Below are 22,775 nucleotides of genomic sequence, written 5' to 3' on the forward strand. Positions count from 1 at the left end.
ATGCAGCATTGCTGCCGTCGCTGTAGGTCCCCTCCACGTCCATGGTGGACTCGGCCTGCATGGCGCGGTGGGCCCAGCGCTTAGTTAAACGGTCCTTTAATGTTTTAGGTTTAAAGAGCTTACAGGCTCTTCAACGTGATCCCGCGGGAAACAAAGGTTGCACACCAGGTGCTTGTCGACCCAGTGTCATTTTTTGTTGCAACTTGGGCAGAACTTGAAAGGGGTTCGATTCATAATTGGCGAAGATAATGTATGAAAAGGGGTAAATACATTCTCAATGTCCTCCCCCCTCTCTCCCCACTGTATGGACCGAAGCCCGAAGCGGCCTTCCAAGGCCGAAAGTATCCGTCGATGGGAGTCTTATTCGACGGTCGTCAACCTCACTGCCGTCGGAGAAGTTATCGATAGTCGGTGAGCGAAAGATATAAAGGATAGGAAGAGTAACTAACTCTAATTGATTAATCAATGGCGTTAAGCCGAAATGAGAACTTCACGATTTTGCATCCGTCTACGATGGAGGAAAAAAAACTATCTGAGGGACCTCGACGCGTGAAGGTCCATGGGTACAGTGGACGTCACACTAGGGATAGTATAACTGGCATGCCCCGTCGACGTCCCTTTTTGAATTTCAAAAACAACAACTGTAATACTCTGCAGCTTCCACCACACACAGCCTTTATTACTCAAACAAATTGAAACAATTACAAGACGGTATGAAAGCACAGAGTTAAAAATGAAATGTGGGTCGCCTTCAGAAAATTGGCTTCAACTCCCTAACAAGGACTTGCATCACTAGGCTTCAAGGGTCAAACCCTGGCATTCTTGCATACAAAAATCCACCATCTCTTTTCAGAATAAATAATGTTAGTAGAGTGATTAGGAGACAAATGTCGGTCTTATCAAGTTAATGACATCACATGGGGTGCCGAATTTAGCAAGCTATTTATCACATCACCATTGGTTTCTATAACCAAAATTGCTGAAATAACACCTAACCAAACCACCTATGAATGGACGTAATCATGTATCGTGCCAAAAAGAATTCAATACTTAACACTCAAGTGACTTGAAAGCAAAAAATGGCAATGTTAATTTTTAGTATTGGCTATTAGTCGAACCTTTTGGAGTACAGCTAGAGGGCGAGAACATGTGAAGTAACACACAGTTTGTGGGTGCTTCTTCATTATTTTTCCAACCAGTGACTGCCCACAGCCTTGTTAATCTCTCAGGTAACTTTCACGCACTGCATATCCACCTGTGATCTTTGGGCTAGTTCCATCAAGCAGTAGCATCAAACTTCAGCCTGCTAGTGGTATTTCCAAGTAGTCTTCAGAGTTAACCGCTTCATTGCAGCTGTAACTGCGCTATTGGTGTAAAAGAAAGTTCTTAACCAAGGGTGCTTTCAACCTTGTGATTTTGAGTCTGTACTTTGCAATGATCGAATGTTAAAAACAAGCACTTACAAAGCCAAACTTTTTGGCTTGTGTCTAGGTATTTGAGCATTTGCCAGGCGCTGCCATCATGTGCCCGGATAATCACACCATTTTCCAGCTGTTGCCATCTTATGGCCATGTAGTACCACTATGGCAGTCTATAGTGCCTATTCTATTGCCTATTCGATGTCTACAAAAAAGCCATAATTGTTGATTTTGCCAAGGCCAGTTCCTCAAGTTTCTCCATCGGCATTACCAGTAGGTTTAGTTTCATTACCTGGTGAAAAGCTCCCCATTTAGAAGAACCATATACGGTGGATTTGGTCCATCCTCCAACACCCACTGTAGGTCTTCTACCTTCTCAACCACATGGATCACTCCTGTGTCTCCATTCATCGATGCTGCCAAGATGGGAAATGGGAAAATTAGGCGTTTCCAAACAACAGACATTAATGAACTAAAGCCACAACATGTACACCGGTAGAATGTATTCATGACTTATCAAAAACAGTGTTTCAAATAAAGAGCCGGCGGCCCATACATTTTAGGAAATGGGGTCTCGATATAGTACATAAGAAAGTGTTCCTAACCATTTCTAAATTAAATTGAAATGGGAAAATCGATTTTAGCTACACAATAACAATGTCAAAAAAACAATACACAAAACAGAAGAAAAGAAAAAGGTTAGAAAAACGTTTTAAAGCCAACAAAATTATAAGGCACTGCTGTGCTTAGGGAAACTAGAAGGCAAAACTAAAATGCCCATTGTGCAAACGGGCTGGCTCTGTGAGCCCAGTGCTGCACCCCCTGGTCGTTTAAACTGGTTAAGACCAGACCCTACTAAGTCACCATTATGCATTCTGTGGGAATGCATTAGCGCTTTTGGAGGCTTTGTGGGCAAAACCAACGGGCTGCCTGTTGGCATGGCTTTCTAGAATCTGGTCTGGTGGACAGATTTTAGGAGGCCACCCTCGTTATAGTGAACAGGGGAGCTCAGAGATTAGCCAAACCCAATCAAGGCAAGGCATGCATTCGTTTTCAAAAAATGATTAGCAGTTTGCCAATAAAAATGTTCATGATTAGCAAACAAACCTATTTGATTAGCTGTATTTTACTAATATTTAAAATGTTCAATGTCACCAGAAGTTATTTGTACCCAAGACATACAATGAGGAACAATACAGCATGTTTGTGTATCGCTGAAATAAGAATATGTAAAATGTAAAAGGTTAGCTGCATGAATGGACACAAACAGACATGACAAAGGCTCTGAAAAGAGTTTTCAATGCAAGCTCTGTGCAGCTGGATGCACTCTGGGTTGCACAGGGAAGTGCTCCATTTATTGTATGCTTGACCCATCATTTGCTATTGAAGGAGAAATTTCTTAAATCAAGAAGTTCACAATCTATAAAACAAAGGCATAGCCTGAGACCAAGTACCATAGTATGGTCTTAAGGCAGGCAGGGTAATTGCCAACTTCAGATGGACAAGATGGCCCTTACATGTCATGGGTCTCGGGAGGATAGCTCAGCAGCAACATGCTCGCCTTGGAAGCAAGACGACAAGGAGCAACGTTGGTTCGATTCCCGGGTCCGCACTAAGAAACCTCTCAGTATTAGGCGCGTTATAAATAACTTAACATATCATTCATATCCACCGTTTTCAGTATAGCGTTAAATACCAGTTTCGGAGGAGGGAAGGGCTGCCAACGGCTCTCAAGCGCAAACCAGGTAGGCCCAAGTTCAGCATTCCAGTCCTGCGCATCCATGAACGCAGTATTTATCGCTATTAGCACGTGGAGCCACCAGACTTTGAGCAGTTGCAGCTTTCCTTAAAAGGAATTACACCTATGTCACGATTGGAAATGACAATTTACAGGACCTGCAGCTGATCCAGGAGATGCGCAGGTGGGTGGGTAGTGGGTTTGAGGTCTGGCACTCCAGTAGAGACTCCGCTTAAGGCACCAATTCCAAGGACAGGGTGAAGGCTGAGCAAAGGCAAAGCGGGCGGCTACATGCATATTCCACTTACGTTCCCAGCCTCCGGATTGGCCAGCTCTCTCCTGCAGGTGCCAATATATAATGCAATCAATCGTAGAGCAAAGTGAGCTCTGCAGGCTAACCACAGTGAATGGTACAGCAGGAGATCTGTAGATGTACAGAATGGATGGAACTATTAATCATTATCGCATACAAATTTAGTTAGCTTTGTGTATTCATTAGATATGAGGAACGAAAGTAAGAGACTAAGCAGAGTTTGGCATATCAGGCAGAGACCTGAACAAACTAGGTAAAATATTGTAGTGTGCGTCCATCTCACTTTTAAGGTAGCTGGTATACAGCAACAGGGTGAAAAGATAGGATGACAAAGAGTTTGGGATCAGTTCATGGGTTGAGCACCAGTTGCACAGATGTATGTAACCAGCGGGTCACAGAACTACGTCTGCCATCAAAAGCATTTAGCCTTTTGATAATGTACATTATTGAAAGTGTTAGTTTATCAATATGATACATTTTCCTCTACAAAATGAAATCTAGTTGACCCTATGAGATTTAGATACACTAACCTAAACTTTACTGAAAAGCATGGCGACAATGTAGTATTTTACAGTAGCATGTGTGACAAAGTCCCCTTCCAGGACTTTCGTCCAGTAGCCAAGAAACTAAGGAAGCTGCCTTCTCAGAAAATCTAATAATGGGAAAATACGTTACCCATAATGTCTCGGAGAAACAAAACCAAAACCCGGACTGGATACAAGAAGCAGAATTATTAGTGGCTAGGAAAACAGTGAACCTGGAAAACCATCCAATCCATTCCTTTAAGACCGAGAAGTCACCAGAAAACCGGAAACTGAACTCAAATATCAAGTTCACACAAACAAACCACCCTCATAGGGACTACACCTTCCACAATACCTTTCTCTCCCAATCAGAAAACCGGAATGGATCAGGGAGGTCAAGTTGTCCCTTCAAAGTACAGGAAGCCCTAACAAAACCTTTCATGGAAAGGGTGACCCTAGGAGTAACCCAAACACCCCCAGGTAATCCTTAACCCACTTGCCTGCTCAACAGCAGCACAGCATGTGGTCTGTCACAGAAGCTGCCTCCTCGGCTTCTGTCTGCCTAAAGAATTTCAAAATGGCCACCAGGGTTTTTATAGAGTCAGCCCAACCCTCCAAGCCTCAATCTGAATACCAGGAAGTGACAGAGACCAGCCCCATCCCAACGCTCACACCGTTTAGGCTCAGAGCTGCAGACTATCAACCCTAATTCCAGTCAAGGGGAGGGGGAGTGTTGCTAAATAAGCGCAGCAGCCCAGTCTAGCAGTGGAGTTGACAGGAGCAGGTGGCTCCTGTTTGGAGAAAGTTGGAAAAGAGATTACTGCAGAGTAGGGGCGCCAAAGAGATTTTGAGACAGGAGTCTGCCAGAGAGAGGAGCTGCCATAGGGGCAGCAGGAGAGAGGAAGATGTATCCTTGCATAAGAGAAGAAAGTGGTGAGATTTAAAGGTGAGGCAAACCCAGGAGGGGCTTGTGAGCTCATATATGAAGTAGAGGAAAGAAGGGGTGAGGCAAACCCAAGAGGGTCTTGTAACCCAGTGCTCGAAATAGAGGACAGAAGAAAAACCTGGAGTGGATTCCAAGTTAATATTGGTAACAGAAGAAACCAGGGAAAAAGTAAACCCAAGAGAGGGTTGGAAATCAGTAATAGGAACAGAGGACGGAAAGGGGGAGGAAAACCCTGCACTGGAGTTAATGGGGGTGGGGGGAGTAAGAACAACACAAAAGGCAGAAATAACATTAAGTGGAATTGAAGGATGTAATATTATTAGAAGGTTGGCAGGAGAAAGTAATACACAAAGTGGAGTGGGAGACACTGACAAAAGGCCAAAGCGGTAGTAAGAAGACACTGAGAAGTCAGCAGGAGGAGGGTATAGGTGAAAGTGAGGAAACCGAGTGATCCAACTTCAGTTTACCAGAAGAAAGATGATTTGAGGGTTGATGAGGTTTGGAAGAGCAAGTTTAGTAAAAAAACAGAAAGGTGAGGCAAGGAGCCAGAGATTGACTAGTCATTTAGAAGTAGGAGGTTTGAGAGGGCCAGGTCAGGCCCTAGGTAAGGTTACAAATGGGGAGGAAGTTTCAGCGGGGGTCAGAGAGCTTAGTGATGGCTCAGAGAGGTGGTGGAAAGAACCAAGAACGAAGGCTAGTGAATCTCCTTGCTGACCCCAACAAGAACTCTAAACCACCCCCCAAAGATCCAACAGAAGATTAAGGGCTGGTTTAGTCTTGGGGTATGGTACCCTAAAAAAGCCTGCAATTATGCTCAAAGGAGCAGAAGAAAAGTTAGCAACATATTGGACTGGGGAGTGAGGTAACTTCCCTGAGACATTCGGAAACAGTAGATGAAATCTGACAGTTTGAACTTGCAGCCTGACATTGAGAAAATCATTGCAGGAGACACTGAAGGAACAAGGCACTGTTATTTTGTTATTTTCACTGGGAAAGATCAGGTTTACATTTCCTGTTGGCCCTCCCTTGTGCACGATGCCTAATAAAATGGGTTAACTTTGAGTACATGGTCTTGGCATACTTCTTGCTCCCAAATGTCCAGTTCGTGACACAACTATAATTATGCATTATGCAACAACTTATTTTTTTAGGAATGGAATTGCAGGATTATCTTTTATAAAATACAGTGAACACAGAAGAGTAAGGCAGATGATTACTGTTGCACACTCTCTCCAGTAGACTGTTTCAATTTGCAGTGATTAGAGAGCCCTGTGGGCAAGAGAAGAATGCAGGGCAAGCTGTGCTTTCACTGAACAGGGTAATTTAAATATCTAGTGCTACACAAGTGTCAGTTTAATTAGCAAACCTACAGAATTGCATAGCAAATTGCTATGCAACACTGCTTATTTTATGCCTTGCAAGGCAAGCGTTGAGAGTCTTCCTCATATACATTTTTATTCAGATTTCTCCATTTACAAAGAAAAATACACATTGTACAATAAATAACCAAACACCTCACTTTCAGTCAAATACCCCCCCAAAAAAGTCACAATGGTTAAAAACCAACCAAACATCCCACAGTGAAGAGACAAGAACATTATAAATTATTTTAATGAACCATTACAGGGCACTGTTTCAAAAAGGTCAAGTAGTAAAACCAGGCTAAAGCCCTCATAAGAGTTCTAATGTACTATCGATATTGAGCTTGAAGTTTCAACGCCACAGTTACATACTCAATGAGATAGTAAATGAATGTCAGGTTCCCATAGTGGATTACAAAGCGCATTGCTTCTTTGCATGTTGTCAGCTTATACATTTAAAAAAAAGGTAGGAGCAAAAAGCTTTTGAGGTGCTAGATAGAGTGGGTAGATTAACAAAAAGTGCCTTGTCTTCATTGTGGCCAAGCCCACACGTACATTTGGATGAATCTGCTATCCACATCAAGCATTTGCTTAGCGGTAGTAAATGTAAGCCGATCTGCAGCACAATTCTACGACTAGATGGTGATCTAATTTGATAAAAGTTCCCTACTATCAAAGGGAAGTCACGAAGCTCAGTGTAAGCAGCCAATGAGGTCAAAGAGCGTGCGTTTCGCATGTCTAGCTCCTTTGTTTTACTGCTCATCATATCTTTAAAAAGGGTCACTGAGCCAGGATTTAAAAAGGACCCACCATATCCGCACCACAATGTATTAGCAGTATTATACCACTATTTTTTCCTGCATGATGAGGATTTCACCTCTATGAACCCCTCTTTCATTTTATGGTTAACCGAGAAACTTAGATGTATTTTTGAGAAATAGGCTAAATAACGTACATACACCATAGATTCCATACTCCACAACCCCAACTCGTTCCTAAGGGCTCTCCCTGACATTCCTGGCAGAAGCCCCATTATCTTGCGCAAGAAAATATTTTGGACTGTCTCCAACTGTCTGCAGTTCTGATATCCCCAAACTTCACTGCCATAGAGCATCATAGGAGGAAACTCTGGCCTTATACACTTGCAGGCACTTATCCAGTCTGTAGCCTCCGTACAGACAATTGAAGAATAGAAACTCCTTGAGTCTAAGTGTGGCTCTCTCCACTGACTGCTTCATACGTCTAGCCCAAGATCTGCTGCTACAGAAAAGAAGTCTGAGGTACATATAGGAACTAACCTCTTTAAATCGTACCCCATTTAGGGGCCACCTGAAAGATTTACTTGCCAAAAACCACTATTTTAGTCAAAAGCCACGCATTTCAACGACAACTCTGCAGCATTATCTGGAAAATACCCAAATTGTGACTGACTCTTCAAAATCTGCCCATTTCTGGAACACTTAGCAAGACTTTTTTGAGGTTTATACACCTGGGCAGAAGCTATCAATTGATGAGTCTTTGGTCTTGTTAAAGTGTCGGCTACTGTTCAAGCAGTACATAACCAGCAAAAGAGCATGCTATAGAATTGAGATTTACGGGTTGCGTGAAAGTTATCACTTGGTATGCATACAGCATGTACACTGGAAAAGATACCATAAACTCTCCTAGCTGTCCTGCATTTTTAGGGGTCAGTGAGAAGATTGCGTGGGATATTTCCTCTTCTTAATTCCATAAGGATCACCATTTGTAAATGGCCATTTTTTACACCAGAATCCCATTGTTCACGGAATGGCATAGTGTGGGCACACTGGCATGCAGAACAATTGCAAGTAACCACAAAGGCTTCCTCAAGTAGCTTGTCTGTAAGCAGCTTGTCAAAGGGGCATGTGAAGCCTTTTAGTGTGAGGAACGTATGCCTTTATAATTCTGCAACAGAAGGGATGTCCATATGCTGAGTGAAGCAATTTCTCTCGTTAGTGTGCAGGGACAGGCTCAGCAACTGCCAAAGACCAAGTGTATTCTGGACTAAAACCAATACATAGGGGTGTTGACAGAACAGACCAATTACTTGAACCATACCGTACCATCCAGCATGTAAATGACGCAGGTGGTTGGCAGTTCACATTGGGCATGAAGCTATGCATTATGCCCATGTTTATCATGCAGCTGCTCCAGACCACAAAATGTTGTTCCTTCACTTTGAAGATGCAGCTGCAAATGCTCTAGTTTGTGTAGTACATGTAGCAGATCCCTTGAGACAGTGGCAGCTGTTGCCATATTGAGTAAACTGCATTTTGGTCAATAAAATCCCCCCCCCACATTAAAGAAGACGCAGCCCTTCAGAAAATGTTAAGTGTGTACCAAGCAAGGTAGGAGGTAGGATACTCCGTTTTACTGTCCCCAGTGTTCCTCCACGTCACCCCTCTTTCAAGAACCTTGCTTTGCTTTGTATCATACCAAGGAAAAGTATTGGGAGGTTGTGTGATTTTGCACAAGTGTTTTCCACATTGGCATTGTCTCAACACAACAAATCTAATTATTTTTTTCTGCATGCATTTGCTTCCTCCAAATCCTTTGTGGCTGGTAACCTGGGCCTTAGATTCTAAACCAGGGTTTCCACTGAAAACTCAGTGTCTTCCTCTTCCTCATCACAGCAAGTGGACCTTATCCACTGCCGAAAAGCTGGAACGCCAGCGACTTCTCCCAGCCCACCCACACTGGATTTCGTCTTCCTCAGCTGCCTTCATATTTCCCAAGACTCACACATCTTTTCTCCAAGATCAGTCTGGGACCAGGATTGTGGGTTTGTATGACTCGTTGGCTCCAATGGGATGGTGTGAGGTGGAAGCAGTGGCAGCCGCCCTGGATACTGGGAGAAAGGAGGGGGTTGAGGAAGAGTCCCATCAAGTGCTGGCCATCAATGAAAAGAGACAAACTACAGATCCCAAAATGCCCCACGAAATACTGCATCAGGGGGGAGGCACACCGATGGGTAAAGAAAGGAAAAAAAGGAAAGGGAGAACCGGGTTTCCTTATGTTAAAACCGCCCGAACACAAACAAAGTACAGGGTTAGCCCACAGTTGACGGAGCAGGGAAGAGATGGGGAATCTGAATCAGGTGTGTTAAAACCGTTGCTGAGAACATATGGGGCTGATTACGTGGGAGGGGCCGGACAAGGGTTAAATGCAACTCCAAGAGACTCAGGAGGCGTCTTATTTTTCAGGAGCGGCGCGTGGCGAGAGACGCCGCACCCGAGTGGAGTGAGACCAGCCAAGAATACGAGTGGGCTTACTAGTAGTAAGCGGAAAGTTCACAGATTGACACCGTACCCGGTCCAAGGCCCAAGACCTTCCAGTGGAGAGAAACGGCCGCCTAAGAAGAAGGATTCAGAGTGGTGAAGTGTGTACTATTGACATTTTGTTAATTTCGTTTTCATGGCCGGCGGACAGGTTCAAGGGTGAAAAGCCTGTAATCGCCTGGCTGTTATCTTGGAACTAATTAAGGCCAGCAGCGGCAGTTGCAAGTAAAGTAAGGCAGAACGCCTGTGCCTATGAGGTGAAAAGAATCGTCATTGGTTGGCTGAATTTATTGATCTGTGACCAGTATTTGTTGTGCAATAAACCACTGTGAAAGACAACCTCGTTTGTCTCCAGCTGACTACTTAACAGTGGTGGCAGCGGTGGGATTGCAGAGGAACGCAAAATCACCAGCAGCATGGAAGCCGTGTTAAAAGCATTGGCTGAAGGCCAACAGCAACTACGCAGTTAGTGCAAGTACAAGGACATCAAGCCCAGGCGGACCGGCAGGCCCTACAACAGGCTCTCCAAGTGCAAACAGCAGCTCAAGAACAGGGAAGAGAAGCATTGAGAATTCTGGGTGAATCAATGGCTAACCAACGGGCACATCCAGCTATTCCCCCTAACGTACTTCAAAAATACCAGGCAGGGGATGACCCTAGTTATTTCTTTGTAAACTTTGAAAGAATAGCCCGAGCAGCACAATGGCCACAGGACAGATGGGCTTTCTTTTGCAGGGAGCCTATCAGGCTGCCAATCCCGCAGGGGACACCCCATATGTGGACATCAAGAAATCAGTGTTGGAAAGGCTGGGGATGGATGAGGAGTCCTATAGGCTCCAGTTTCGTGAAACCAAACAAACCCGGAGAGAGCCCCAGGCAACTGTTCTACCACATACAGGATTTAGCGGAATAATGGCTACAACCCAACACAGCCACGATTGGACAGATTAAGGAAAAGGTAATGTTGGAACAATTCATTGACGCCCTGCCTAGTCCCATACAAAGGTGGGTAAGGCAACATCACCACCTTACTCTGTCGGAAGCCATAGATGTGGCCACCGCCTATCAAAAAGCCAGAACACCCCGCACATTCACAACACTACCAGCGAGGAACCCCAACGAAACTCCGATTATGCGCAGCAATTACAGGGGAGCAATCCAAGAACCCAGGAATAGGCCAGACCCTAAGCCCAACAACAGAACCAGTGTCCTAAAGGGACAGGCACCCCAATGCTTCGAATGTGGGGAATGGGGCCATATAGCCCGGTTCTGTGCCAGAAAAACCAAGGCAGAATCAATGGACATTGGAACACTACAAGCTCCAGGATATCGGAAGAAACTGCCCTATGTGATAGAGGTAACGGTGGATGGACGTCCCCAACAAGCCATGATGGACAGCGGTAGCAGACAGACGGCCATACAACCGCATGCGAGTGAGCAAGATCCAGGAAAGGTGAGAACTATTGACATTAAATGTGTGCATGGGGACGTAAAAAGGTATCCTACGAAAGACGTTGTGTTGGGGCTACAGGGACAAGAGATACCAGTTAAAGTAGCCATTATTCCGGCCATACCAGCCCCGGTACTAATAGGGACAGATATTCCAGAATTCGATAAATGGTTAAAGGAAGCTCCATTTGCCAAAACAGAGATCGGGGTACCAATAAGAAGGGGGAAACTCACAAAAAGCCAGAGAAAAAATATGGAAGAGAACAGGGGGAAAGGAATGGAAATTGCCCTCATAGACTGGCGAGTGGGAGAACATCTTCCCTCGTTCCGGACCGAAACCGGACTGGATGAAACCCTATAAAGGGCCAGGGAACAAGCACAAGCAATGAGAGGGACCCCAGTTACTACTCCATACTTCAAGGAAAACCAAGGGCTAATATATAGGGTGACCAGAGGTTCCGATAATCAGGAGAGGGAGCAATTGCTGGTTCCCCAGTCATACCGGAAAACTCTGATCCAACTGGCCCATGACCACACAACAGGGGGGCACTTAGCGGAAAACATGACGGTGAAAAGGGTGTTGCAGAATTTCTACTGGCCTGGAGTATATGCGGAAATAGCCAGATATTGTCAAGAGTGTGCCATATGTCAAAAAACTAGTCATCATATACCGGCTAGAGCACCTCTTCAAAGAATGCCCCCGATTAGGGAACCCTTCCAGAGAATAGGGATGGACATTGTAGGGCCATTGGAGCCTACCAGTAGAGGGTTCCGGTTTCTCTTAGTGATTGTGGACTATGCCACTCGCTATCCCGAAGCTTTCCCTTTAAGGGGAATCTCAGCAAGACAGGTATGCGATGTGCTTATGCCGTTCTTTGCTCGAGTGGGAATTCCCCTGGAGATAGTGACAGACCAGGGGAGTAACTTCATGTCAGTGGTTATGAAGGAGGTGTGTAAGACCTTAGGAATTCAACACTTGAAAACCTCAGTGTACCATCCCCAAACGGATGGGTTGGTGGAATGATATAACAAAACTATTAAACAGATGATAAGAAGAGCCACCAGCCCCACAGGGTTGGGATGGGATCGGGTTCTACCTTGGGTGTTGATGGTACTAAGGGATACCCCGCAATCCACAACCGGATACTCCCCTTTTGAATTGTTATTCGGAAGACAGCCCAAGTCCATACTGGGCTTACTAAAAGACACCTGGGAACAACAGGGGGAAACCTCACTCACCGAATATGTTAATGACCTAAAAGAACATCTAGGTAAACTGAGAGACTTTGCTCAAGGAAACCTGGGGAGGGCCCAAGACAGACAAGAGAAGTATTATGATCAAGGGAGCCGACCTCGAACTTTGAAGGTAGGAGATAAGGTATTGGTTTTGCTGCCTACCCACACAAACAAAATGTTGGCTCAGTGAAAGGGCCCGTATCAGATAACAAAAATATTGGGACCTGTAAACTATGAGGTGGAACAACCCGAACGGAAAAATAAATTTCAGAATTATCACATTAACTTGCTCAAGCTATGGAAAGAAGGACCAACGGATATATTATGTTCAACCCTCTCAGACATGTCAGTCTCAGAGCAAATGGTCCCTAATAGCCATAGTAGTCTTCAAGATGTGGAAATGGGGGAACAGTTGAGTGAATCCCAAAAGAACGAATTATTGGATACCTTGAAGCAGGTGGCTGGGATTTTTCCAGGAATACCAGGAAGAACACATTTGGCTACCCACTCTATACCCACGAAGAAGGGAAAATTGTAAGGCTCAGGCCTTATCGAATTCCGGAGTCAAAACTTGGGGAAATGGCCAAGGAAATAGATAACATGCTCGAATTGGGGACCAATGTGCCATCTAAAAGCGCATGGTGCTCACCAGTGGTCCTAGTACCCAAACCTGATGGTACTACTAGGGTATGTATGGACTTTCGGCAGTTGAATGCAATATCCCACTATGAAGCCTACCCGATGCCCAGAATTGATGAACTGATAGAAAAACTGGGTTCAGCCTCATTCCTGAGCACCCTGGATTTAACCAAAGGGTATTGGCAGATACCCCTCAACCAATCAGATCAGGAGAAAACCGCCTTTTCGACACCTCAAGGCTTATTTCAGTTCACTGTCCTACCCTTTGGTTTGCATGGGGCATCGGCCACATTGCAGGCATTAATGGATAAAATCTTGAGACCACACGAAGAATATGCTGCGGCTTACTTGGATGACATAGTGATCTTCAGCCATACGTGGAATGAACACCTGGCACATTTGACCCAAGTAATACAATCATTAAAGGAGGCTGGTCTGCACATTAACCCAAAAAGACTAAACTGGCAGCACACACAACCAAATACTTGGGGTATGCAGTGGGGGGAGGGGTGATAACCCCCCTTTTGGACAAGATTCAAGCCCTACAGAAGCTCAGGCCTCCCGAAACTAGGAAAGAAATTCGAGCCTTCTTGGGGTTTGTGGGGTACTATAGGAGATTCTTGCCACACTTCTCTACCATAAATTTAAATCCTGGCTCAGTGACCCTTTTTAAAGATATGATGAGCAGTAAAACAAAGGAGCTAGACATGCGAAACGCACGCTCTTTGACCTCATTGGCTGCTACCGCTTACAGATGCGCTGAAAACCAACCGTCCCCTACAGATCACCCCGGAGGCAGTGCAAGCATTCCAGAAGCTGATCCGGATGATTTCCACAAAACCTGTTCTCCATTGTCCTGACTTTTCAAAAGAATTCTATTTGCAGGCGGATGCCTCGGGATGTGGTTTAGGAGCAGTGCTGTCCCAGGGGACTGAGCAAAACCTTTGCCCAATAGCCTTCATCAGTAGGAAGTTGCTTCCACACGAGATTCCGTACTCAACGCTGGAGAAAGAATGCCTGGCCATAAAATGGGCTGTTGAGTCTCTTCGATATTACCTACTGGGTAGACGGTTTACCATTTTTACCGATCATGCACCACTAAAATGGTTGGCTACACAAAAAGACTCAAACCATAGAGTTCTGAGATGGTTTTTGACGCTACAGCCTTACCAGTTCGTGACTGTACATAAACCAGGAAAATATAAGATGGTGGCTGATTACTTGTCACGTGCCATGGACCTGCCCGAACGGCATGGGTCCTTGAGGGGAGTATGTGAGGTGGAAGCAGTGGCAGCCGCCCTGGATACTGGGAGAAAGGAGGGGGTTGAGGAAGAGTCCCATCAAGTGCTGGCCATCAATGAAAAGAGACAAACTACAGATCCCAAAATGCCCCATGAAATACTGCATCAGGGGGGAGGCACACCGATGGGTAAAGAAAGGAAAAAAAGGAAAGGGAGAACCGGGTTTCCTTATGTTAAAACCGCCCGAACACAAACAAAGTACAGGGTTAGCCCACAATGGACGGAGCAGGGAGGAGATGGGGAATCTGAATCAGGTGTGTTAAAACCGTTGCTGAGAACACATGGGGCTGATTACGGGGAGGGGCCGGACAAGGGTTAAATGCAACTCCAAGAGACTCAGGAGGCGTCTTATTTTTCAGGAGCAGCGCGTGGCGAGAGACGCCGCACCCGAGTGGAGTGAGACCAGCCAAGAATACGAGTGGGCTTACTAGTAGTAAGCAGAAAGTTCACAGATTGACACCGTACCCGGTCCAAGGCCCAAGACCTTCCAGTGGAGAGAAACGGCCGCCTAAGAAGAAGGATTCGGAGTGGTGAAGTGTGTACTATTGACATTTTGTTAATTTTGTTTTCATGGTCGGCGGACAGGTTGAAAAGCCTATAATCGCCTGGCTGTTATCGTGGAACTAATTAAGGCCAGCAGCGGCAGTTGCAAGTAAAGTAAGGCAGAACGCCTGTGCCTATGAGGTGAAAAGAACCGTCATCAGTTGGCTGAATTTATTGATCTGTGACCAGTATTTGTTGTGCAATAAACCACTGTGAAAGAAAACCTTGTTTGTCTCCAGCGGACTACTTAACAGATGGGGGTATGGAAAGTTTTGACTGATTCATCTATGTTGTCTCGCCCCTCCAGATTTGGTTCTAGACTGAGGAATTCTAATTCAAGCTCCCTCATCTCCTGGTCAAGGGGTTCAGTGGCTGCAGTAAACCAACAGCCACCGCCATCTGATTTTCTGTGCCACGTCCTCCAGTTGGCAGCCTTTGCATCGGGCCTGAACAATCCTACTTCTGACAGAACTTAATTATGGATGGCTTCAATAACTCCCACAATCCGAAGTGTGGTTCAAGGGATTATTATTACCCAAGTGACCAGGGTTGATATTGGTTCCTGGTTAGGTTGCAGCGGAGAAAATGTAAAAAAGCCCCCCTCTCTTTATGATGCTCCTGTGTGCTCCATCCACCATAGCTCAGGCATTCGTATACCCCAGTATGGTGTGGGATATATTTACCCACTCAGCAGTACGTCCCCACATCACCAGGCTCCGCATCTACAGTCACCAACAAAATTGCTGCACGGGCTCCTGCGAGCACCATGGCCTCAAAACTGCATTTTGCAGCAACAAAAAGATGGCTGCACCATCTTGCCAAGCACACATGGGCAGTATGGGGCAAGGGGGCACACTGAGGGAGCTTGCCAGTGTGTTCACACATTTTCAAAATAGAGTGAAAAGCAGCGCTGCTTTGCTGCCAGCCCAAAGTCCCCATTGAAAAGGGGGTATTTGACCTTAAAAGGATGCTGCTCTGACGCTATTTTTATCTGTTCTTCCTCAAACTACTGTTAGTAATAAGGTCCTGCCATTCCCATTCATATCCCCATTGTGCTTCAGCAAAACCAAGCATGACCCCTTAACAACAGGCTCTGTCAAAGCAAATCTGAGAAAAATCATCAAAGAAACTTAATTTTCCGCCGTACGGGAAAAAGCTTCAATTTTAAGTTACAAAGTGTCAAAGATCAGTAATTCAAAGAAACTCCAGCTCTGGGCTATGTCAATTTCAGTGCATAGGTGGTTCAAATAAACTGCTGCCTAAAAGAAAATTACTATAGCTGTAAAACAGTGTGGCAATCCAGATGGAAAGTCAAAAACCGAATTTGAAAGCAAGTGCTAGCAGCTTGCACCACATGTGTAAAAATGGGCTTTGCAAACTAAAGGAGAAAAATGCTTGTTTGAGAGTACTATGTTAACAAAAACTTCTTCTTGCCTAGCAATGTGAAAGGGGATTGTACTGTGAAAATACAATGTATGAAATGGTTCTATACAGCAGGTTTTCTTCCAATTCAGAGCAAAAATAAATATAATTAAATCAAACTTCATTGGCTACATGGGGGGAGGAATCGGCCCAAGACAGTTTTTTTTTTTCCTGAGAGGATGACAGAAACAAAAGGGGCCCTCTCAGTAGATACTAACACCCCAGTGATAATTACTAGGTTGGACAGAATCGTACAAAATAATGTCTCACAGATTGCAAAGTTGGACTGCAATGGTCTGCATAAAATACGTAACCTGTTTATCTAATCTGCTAAGAGACTTCAACTGTATAAATGTATCATTTGTGGCAAAATCGGATTTTAGCTAAATTAACTGTGGGAGGTTTTTGAACATTGTAAAACTCGCATCATAAATCTGACATTCGGCCCTTGAAATCCAACCAGCTGAGAGCGAGGCTGGGAATAGCAACCCTGACCAATCCAGTGGGTTAGAGGTGTGTTTAGCTAAGCCTGCCCAGCCATATACTTCTATGATGTCACTATGCATTATAAATACTCTAGACACACTCTTCCTGAAGTTCCTGGGCGGCGTTCCTGATCTGCTCCATTCATCTTGCTGATTCCAACTACAAGGCCAACATTGCTGACCCTACTCCAGAGCCCACTGCAAAACCCAAGCATAGCCGATTCCTATCCCAGCAAGGCCAGTGATCCAGAATCAACCCACTAATCTCCCATTAAAAAGGGGAAAGCTGTTTTACCTTTTGCATCCTAAAATCAGACTGGCTTGCTGCCCACTAACTGCATCCGGCGGTACCTGTGCCATCCAGTGACCCGAATTGCCCAAGCTGTTCGCTACCTGGTGACCGGATTTTGCCCAGCCGATTTTTGCCAGGCGCGCCGCCGTGTGGTGACCAGAACCTGTTGACTGTCCAAAAATCCCAAAACTAAAAAGTGGACTGAGTAGAATCCCCACCCCATAGAAACACATAGCCTATCTTGTCTTGTCTTGCCTTTGTCCTTATCCCATTCTCTAAGTAGTCATAATTATACCCTGGTAACTTGTTGAAACTGTTTGAATTATCCTTGTATCCAGTCCTTAATGTTTAAGTGCTAGCACCATCCCTTTTCAATTTTGTCTGGTGTAAATTATAAGCCCTTCGTTATATTTGGAGTAATCAAACTAATTTCCATATATTTTATTGTTGGGGCTGAGCACTGGGGTGACAAGGCCGACCTCGCGAATCAACCTCAGAGCTTACTGTGTTCCTCTTTAACAATATAGCCTAGATAATTTAGTTAAGTAACATTTTCCTCTCTCGCAAAACCGACGTTTTCATTTTAACTGCTCTACTTCCCTAAAAACGAACCTCACGATCTTCCAAATCCCTCTCAATTTACCAGCTAGAGACTGGTTTTCACCTCTATATTGTCCCTGTGATATATATCTATTCCCCAGCCCATAAACCGCACTCCAAATCAGAGTATTTCACCTGTTTTTATTAAAAACCGTTTGGGTAATTTAAAGCAGGAATTGAGAAAATTGCAAGTTTTCCAACGTGTCATTTGGCTGCAGCATGCTCTAAACTTTCCACTCATTTTCGAATTGTATGCCTTTTGCTGATCCATTGCCCTGTGATTGCCAGTGATATAACATACCTGCTATTGTGATAAAACATATGTATATTGCAAGTTAACCACACAATTATTTGTAAAAGTCCAGTGTTGTTTTAGGCCTTTGCTAAGGGTTTAAAGTCTGTTTTGCTTCTTATTCTGCGTGGGAAGGTCGAATTTTGATTCCGTTTTCTCCCTCTTATTCCCAACTACCTGCTGCTTCTTTCCATCCACTCAGAATACGATTATTTGTGGGTTGAGGGAACATTGCAGGGGGAAACCTTAACTTGGGTGCTATCTTTCCTAAAATCAAAAAGTGCTCTTATTCAATTGTGCAGTGTATATGTTCTGGGAGAAGGTTAATTAAGTTAATTGCTTACATTTCTATTGTAATTATCACCCCATTGGTGATCGCTGCCCCATATTAAAATGGTCTGATTTCATTTACATTTTTAAAATAAAGAAATATTGCATTTTCACCAACCAGCCTGGTTCATGGTCCATTGTGACCAGGGTATTTTAAAAAGGGGGTGTGATACGAGTTGTGTACAATCTCAAATTGAATTTGCATAAAATAAAGAGAAAGGCATATCAATTGAGCGCTACATCCTAGGCCGAGATCAAGGTGTGTGTCGCCTGATTGAAATCCTTAACAATGGTTTCCACTAGAGATCAGTACAACCAACTGCCTACAGTAGTTTGGCTATGGAGAAGCCTTCTCTATCTTACTCTCTTAGGGTCTTCCAAAGGGTTCCCTATCCTTAGGTTTCTACCCCCCCATTATACTTTTGAATGAGTTTGATTGTGCCAGCAACTCGTATCCTGTTAGTTTCTCTCTCCTTCTTAGTCTCCATTCCCCAAGGTCATCTCCCCTCTCCCTTACGCCTAACTCTACTTCTACTTCCCCTCCTCTCACACCATCCTTCTCCTACTCGTGATCTGAATGACACCTGGCCTAGTAGGATAGTTGTCTGTCTCCCCTCTGTCCCCCCTCCCTTGCCTCATCGTGCCTTGAAACACTTGTCTATACACGCGTTATAAATGCCATGTAATATCATATACTGCGTTGTCGCTCAAATGCTTTTTCTCTCCTCGCTCACCCACTCACGGTCATGACTGTACCACTGGAACACCAATTTGCCACCCATTGTGCACTATTTGGAACTCATTTATCACCATAAAAAACCATATCCATCAAACCTTCTAACTGTAAGGGAGATGCCTGTCCAGCTAGACTCATCAAAGACTCTGCACAAATCCTAGCCCCATTCCTAACAGCATTTATTAACTCATCCTTCCAATCAGGCCATGTTCCAAATGGACTTAAAGAGGCACAGGTACGCCCACTCCTTAAAAAACCCTTGCTGGACCCATTGGTCCCGGGGAACTATAGGCCCATCACCACTGTACCCTTCCTGCTTAAAATTTTGGACAAAGCAGCCTACCTCCAACTCCAAAAGTTCCTTGAAGAAAACCGTTTCCTCGGCTTGCGGCAATCTGGCTTCCGCCCACGACACGGTACCAGCTCTCTTGGACTTAAAGAACCAAATGGACGATCTAAGGGACGCAGGGAAACCTGCTCTCCTACTGCTCCTGGACCTATCCGCTGCTTTTGACTTGGTGGACCACAATACCCTGTGCCACCATCTAGCCACCCTAGCTAACTTCTCCCCTAAAGCCTGCGAATGGATCACCTCCTTTCTCCAAGAAAGGGCCATGAAAGTCTTTTCTGACTCAGCCTGTGCCACCCCCAGCCACATCACATGCAGTGTTCCACAGGGATCATGTATCGCACCCATGCTATATAACCTCTTTACGAGGCCTTTGTTCAGCATCCTCGCATCTCGTATACCAACTACGCAGATGACACACAGGTTCTCATCCCTCTCACGGGTTACTACCTAGCGGATACCAAAACGCTCACCACCATCTACTCCACTATCCAATCATGGATGGCAGATAACTGGCTCTGCCTCAATAGTGAAAAAACCGAACTCCTCCTCATAGGGTCACCCTCCACCCTGGGTAACCTTGGTGATCAGTACGCTTCTTTCACTACTGACAACATTCCCATCAAGGTCTCCAATCACGTGAAGACACTCCGAGTCTACCTGGACTCCGATCTGTCCATGGACAGACAGGTCAATGGCATCACCTCCTCCTTAGCATAGTATTCCAAAGTCCTCAACGCGGCTAGACCCTTCCTGTCATGCCAGAACTGCCTCACCATTGCCAGAGCAATTATTGGTTCTAGGCTAGACTATTGCAATGTCCTTCTCGTTGGGACCTCCAATAAAAACCTTGCCAAACTTCAGTTAGTACAAAACAATGCTCTGAGGGCGGCCACATGCACCGCAAGAAAAGACCACATCTCCGAAATCAGAAGACAGGCCCACGGGCTCCCGGTCAAAGAGAGAATTGTTTTCAAAACACTCGCCCTCACCCACAAATGTCTCCATGAACTTGCTCCAACTTACCTGACCCAAAGAATCACCAAGCATACGGCCACAAGACCTTTAAGAAAGTGCTACTTTAACACGATTGTCACGCCTAAAACGTGCAAGGTGCGCGCCGGTGGTACTAGTTTCCCCACCCAGGGCGCCACTCATTGAAACGCACTACCACCGCACATTAGAATGATTGAGTCCCATCATGCTTTCCGCAAAGCCATTAAAACCAAGCTCTTTGTATGAAATGTACCTGACATCATTATGTAACTGTATAAAGCATATCATGCACTCCGTATAACTATGCTTGTATTTCTGTCACCTGCCCAATCACTGAATCAAAAGTCCAACAATTTCTTTTAACAGCGCCTCGATGACCAGGGATGCAAGTGCGCTATACAAATGCAAATAAATAAATAATCCTCCACTGACAATACCTATTCTTATTTTTGTATTTACTTTCCATTTGCAAGACTTTCATCTTTCATAATTAACCTTTTGTCAGTTTCCATTACCTGGCTATTCCTATGCAGCAGTCTTAGAACTGCAATCCTCAGAAGCCCTAGAGAACAGTGTTTTCCCTTTCCCAGGTCCAGAGAGGGAGGAGGCAGATTACCTACAGGTGTGGTGCTCCAGGTGCCAACGAGCCTGCCTCAGCACAGGCCTCTTGCATGGAGTTCGCAGACAGACCCTCGTGCTGTGATCCTTGGATTTGTGCTATGTCCTTTTGCTGCTGTTTCCAGAACATGTTCCTGTGCCAGTGACATGTGTTCAAAGCCCTGCTTACAGTTCCCTGTCTGCAGCCCCTTTCTCTCTGCCACCAGTTCTCTTGTTTCCTGCATGCAGTTCTTTTTTTCTGTGCCCATAGTACGCGTTACCTAGCTTTATCTTCATATATTCCAGTCCGGAGTGTCCTTGTTATCCAGCTGCAGTCCTGCCGGGATCATACAATCACTACGTCTACAAACATTTTGAATCCAAAAATGCTGCACCATTTGCTCTGTATTTCACCACAAGTATATGTGTGGGTGGGGGGGAGGTTCAAGGTAATAAATAAGGTAAGCAGAGTATGGGAGGGGAGCTGCAGGGGGGGTCTCCCCCCACATATACTTGCAGTGAAAGGAAGAAAAAACAAAAGAATAAAGATTTTCCATAATGTCTTACTAGAAAGTCTTAATTCTATTAAAGACACGGAGGCGAGCATTATGCTTCTCTTTCTTTTATTAAATTATTAAAGGAAGCTCAGCAGCAAGAAATATTTCTTCAGAATGCTGAAAAATATGTATGTAACAAGAAAAAACAAGTCAAAACACTCTAAAATCTTGAGAGTTGAGAAACACAAGAAAAACTCCATTTCCCAGGAGGACTGTGAAAAGTTCAACATGAGGTCACCAACATGTGACTCGAAACGTCCAATGACAAGGAAGGTCCCTGCATAAACAGTCCTGAAAATGATGCCACTTCCTCTTTCGAAGCTGCGAATGTGTCCAAGATAGCTTTGAGCCAAGGTCATCATGTGGTGTAATACGGGTCTCTTGTATTAAGCCGATTTGTCTGTTGACCCTGTCAGGAATATAGAACAAAACATAGTTAGCTTGCGTATATTATAACCCTAGTTCCCGTAAAGGGGTGGGAGAGAAATATATTGTTACCCAGACAACAGTACTTTTAAAACAAAACCATTATTTGCAATATATTCATATACAACAATGTGTAAGCATATTTAAATTTCTCGCCGGGTGGGATAATGCTCGCCTTCGTGTCTTTAATAGAATTAAGACTTTCTAGTAAGACATTATGGAAAATCTTTATTCTATGTCAAGACCGGAGGCTCCCATTATGCTAGTTTAAAGCTTACCTACCACAATAGCCGCCGGCTGTTCTACTGGTTTCAGATAAAATTCCTTGAATACTGATTCACTTGCCCAGTCTGCCATCCTCATGATGTCATCCAGGCGAATCCCTACTTGGAACGCTTTGGAGGCCATGGCTCCTCTGACAGAGTGCGCTCCAAAGTGTAAGGTATCAATCCCTGCTTGATTTAGGGTCCACCTCACCCAGCGCGCTAAAGTTGGGGAGGAAACTGCTTTATGTGGTTTACGTAAGGCTATCAACAGCTGCCCGTCTGGCGGGTTCCTAAGAGGTGCCGTAATCTCCTCGTAAGCCTTTAGACATCTGACTAAGCAGAGTTTTGGTTGATCCGTAAAGGCCGGATATGAGATCACTCTAGAATTACACTTTGTCCTTCTATGTAGGTGGAATACAATGCCATCTGGAGAGAAGGTTCTGCCTGCTATGTCTAGGGCTTTAACATCGGAAACTCTCCTGCAGGAGACTAGACAGAGTAGGGTAACTAGTTTGCCGGACAGGGCGGTGCGAGATAGTTCCTTGTTATCTGGCCAGGAAAGAAACAGATTAAGTACTATGTTAACGTCCCAAAGCTTATTATAGCGGGACGGAGGAGGTATTGTAAGTCTGATGCCCTTGAGTAGTCTGCAAACTAAAT

The 22,775-nt window shown here is 44.8% G+C and overlaps 1 protein-coding gene across 2 annotated transcripts in view; it reads right to left on the reverse strand.

The window, feature by feature from the left end:
- The window catches only part of NCSTN (nicastrin), a 1,205,995-nt gene that overhangs the window by 1,014,131 nt on the left and 169,089 nt on the right, over nt 1-22,775 (reverse strand). For both annotated transcript variants that reach the window (XM_069635427.1, XM_069635426.1), the window contains exon 3: nt 1,711-1,834. In XM_069635427.1, the coding sequence (XP_069491528.1) occupies nt 1,711-1,834 (124 nt within the window). The remainder of the gene's footprint in view (nt 1-1,710; nt 1,835-22,775) is intronic.

The sequence above is a fragment of the Ambystoma mexicanum genome, chromosome 1q (genome assembly GCF_040938575.1).
Source record: "Ambystoma mexicanum isolate Mex_15411 chromosome 1q, UKY_AmexF1_1, whole genome shotgun sequence".
Taxonomy (NCBI): Eukaryota; Metazoa; Chordata; class Amphibia; order Caudata; family Ambystomatidae; genus Ambystoma; species Ambystoma mexicanum.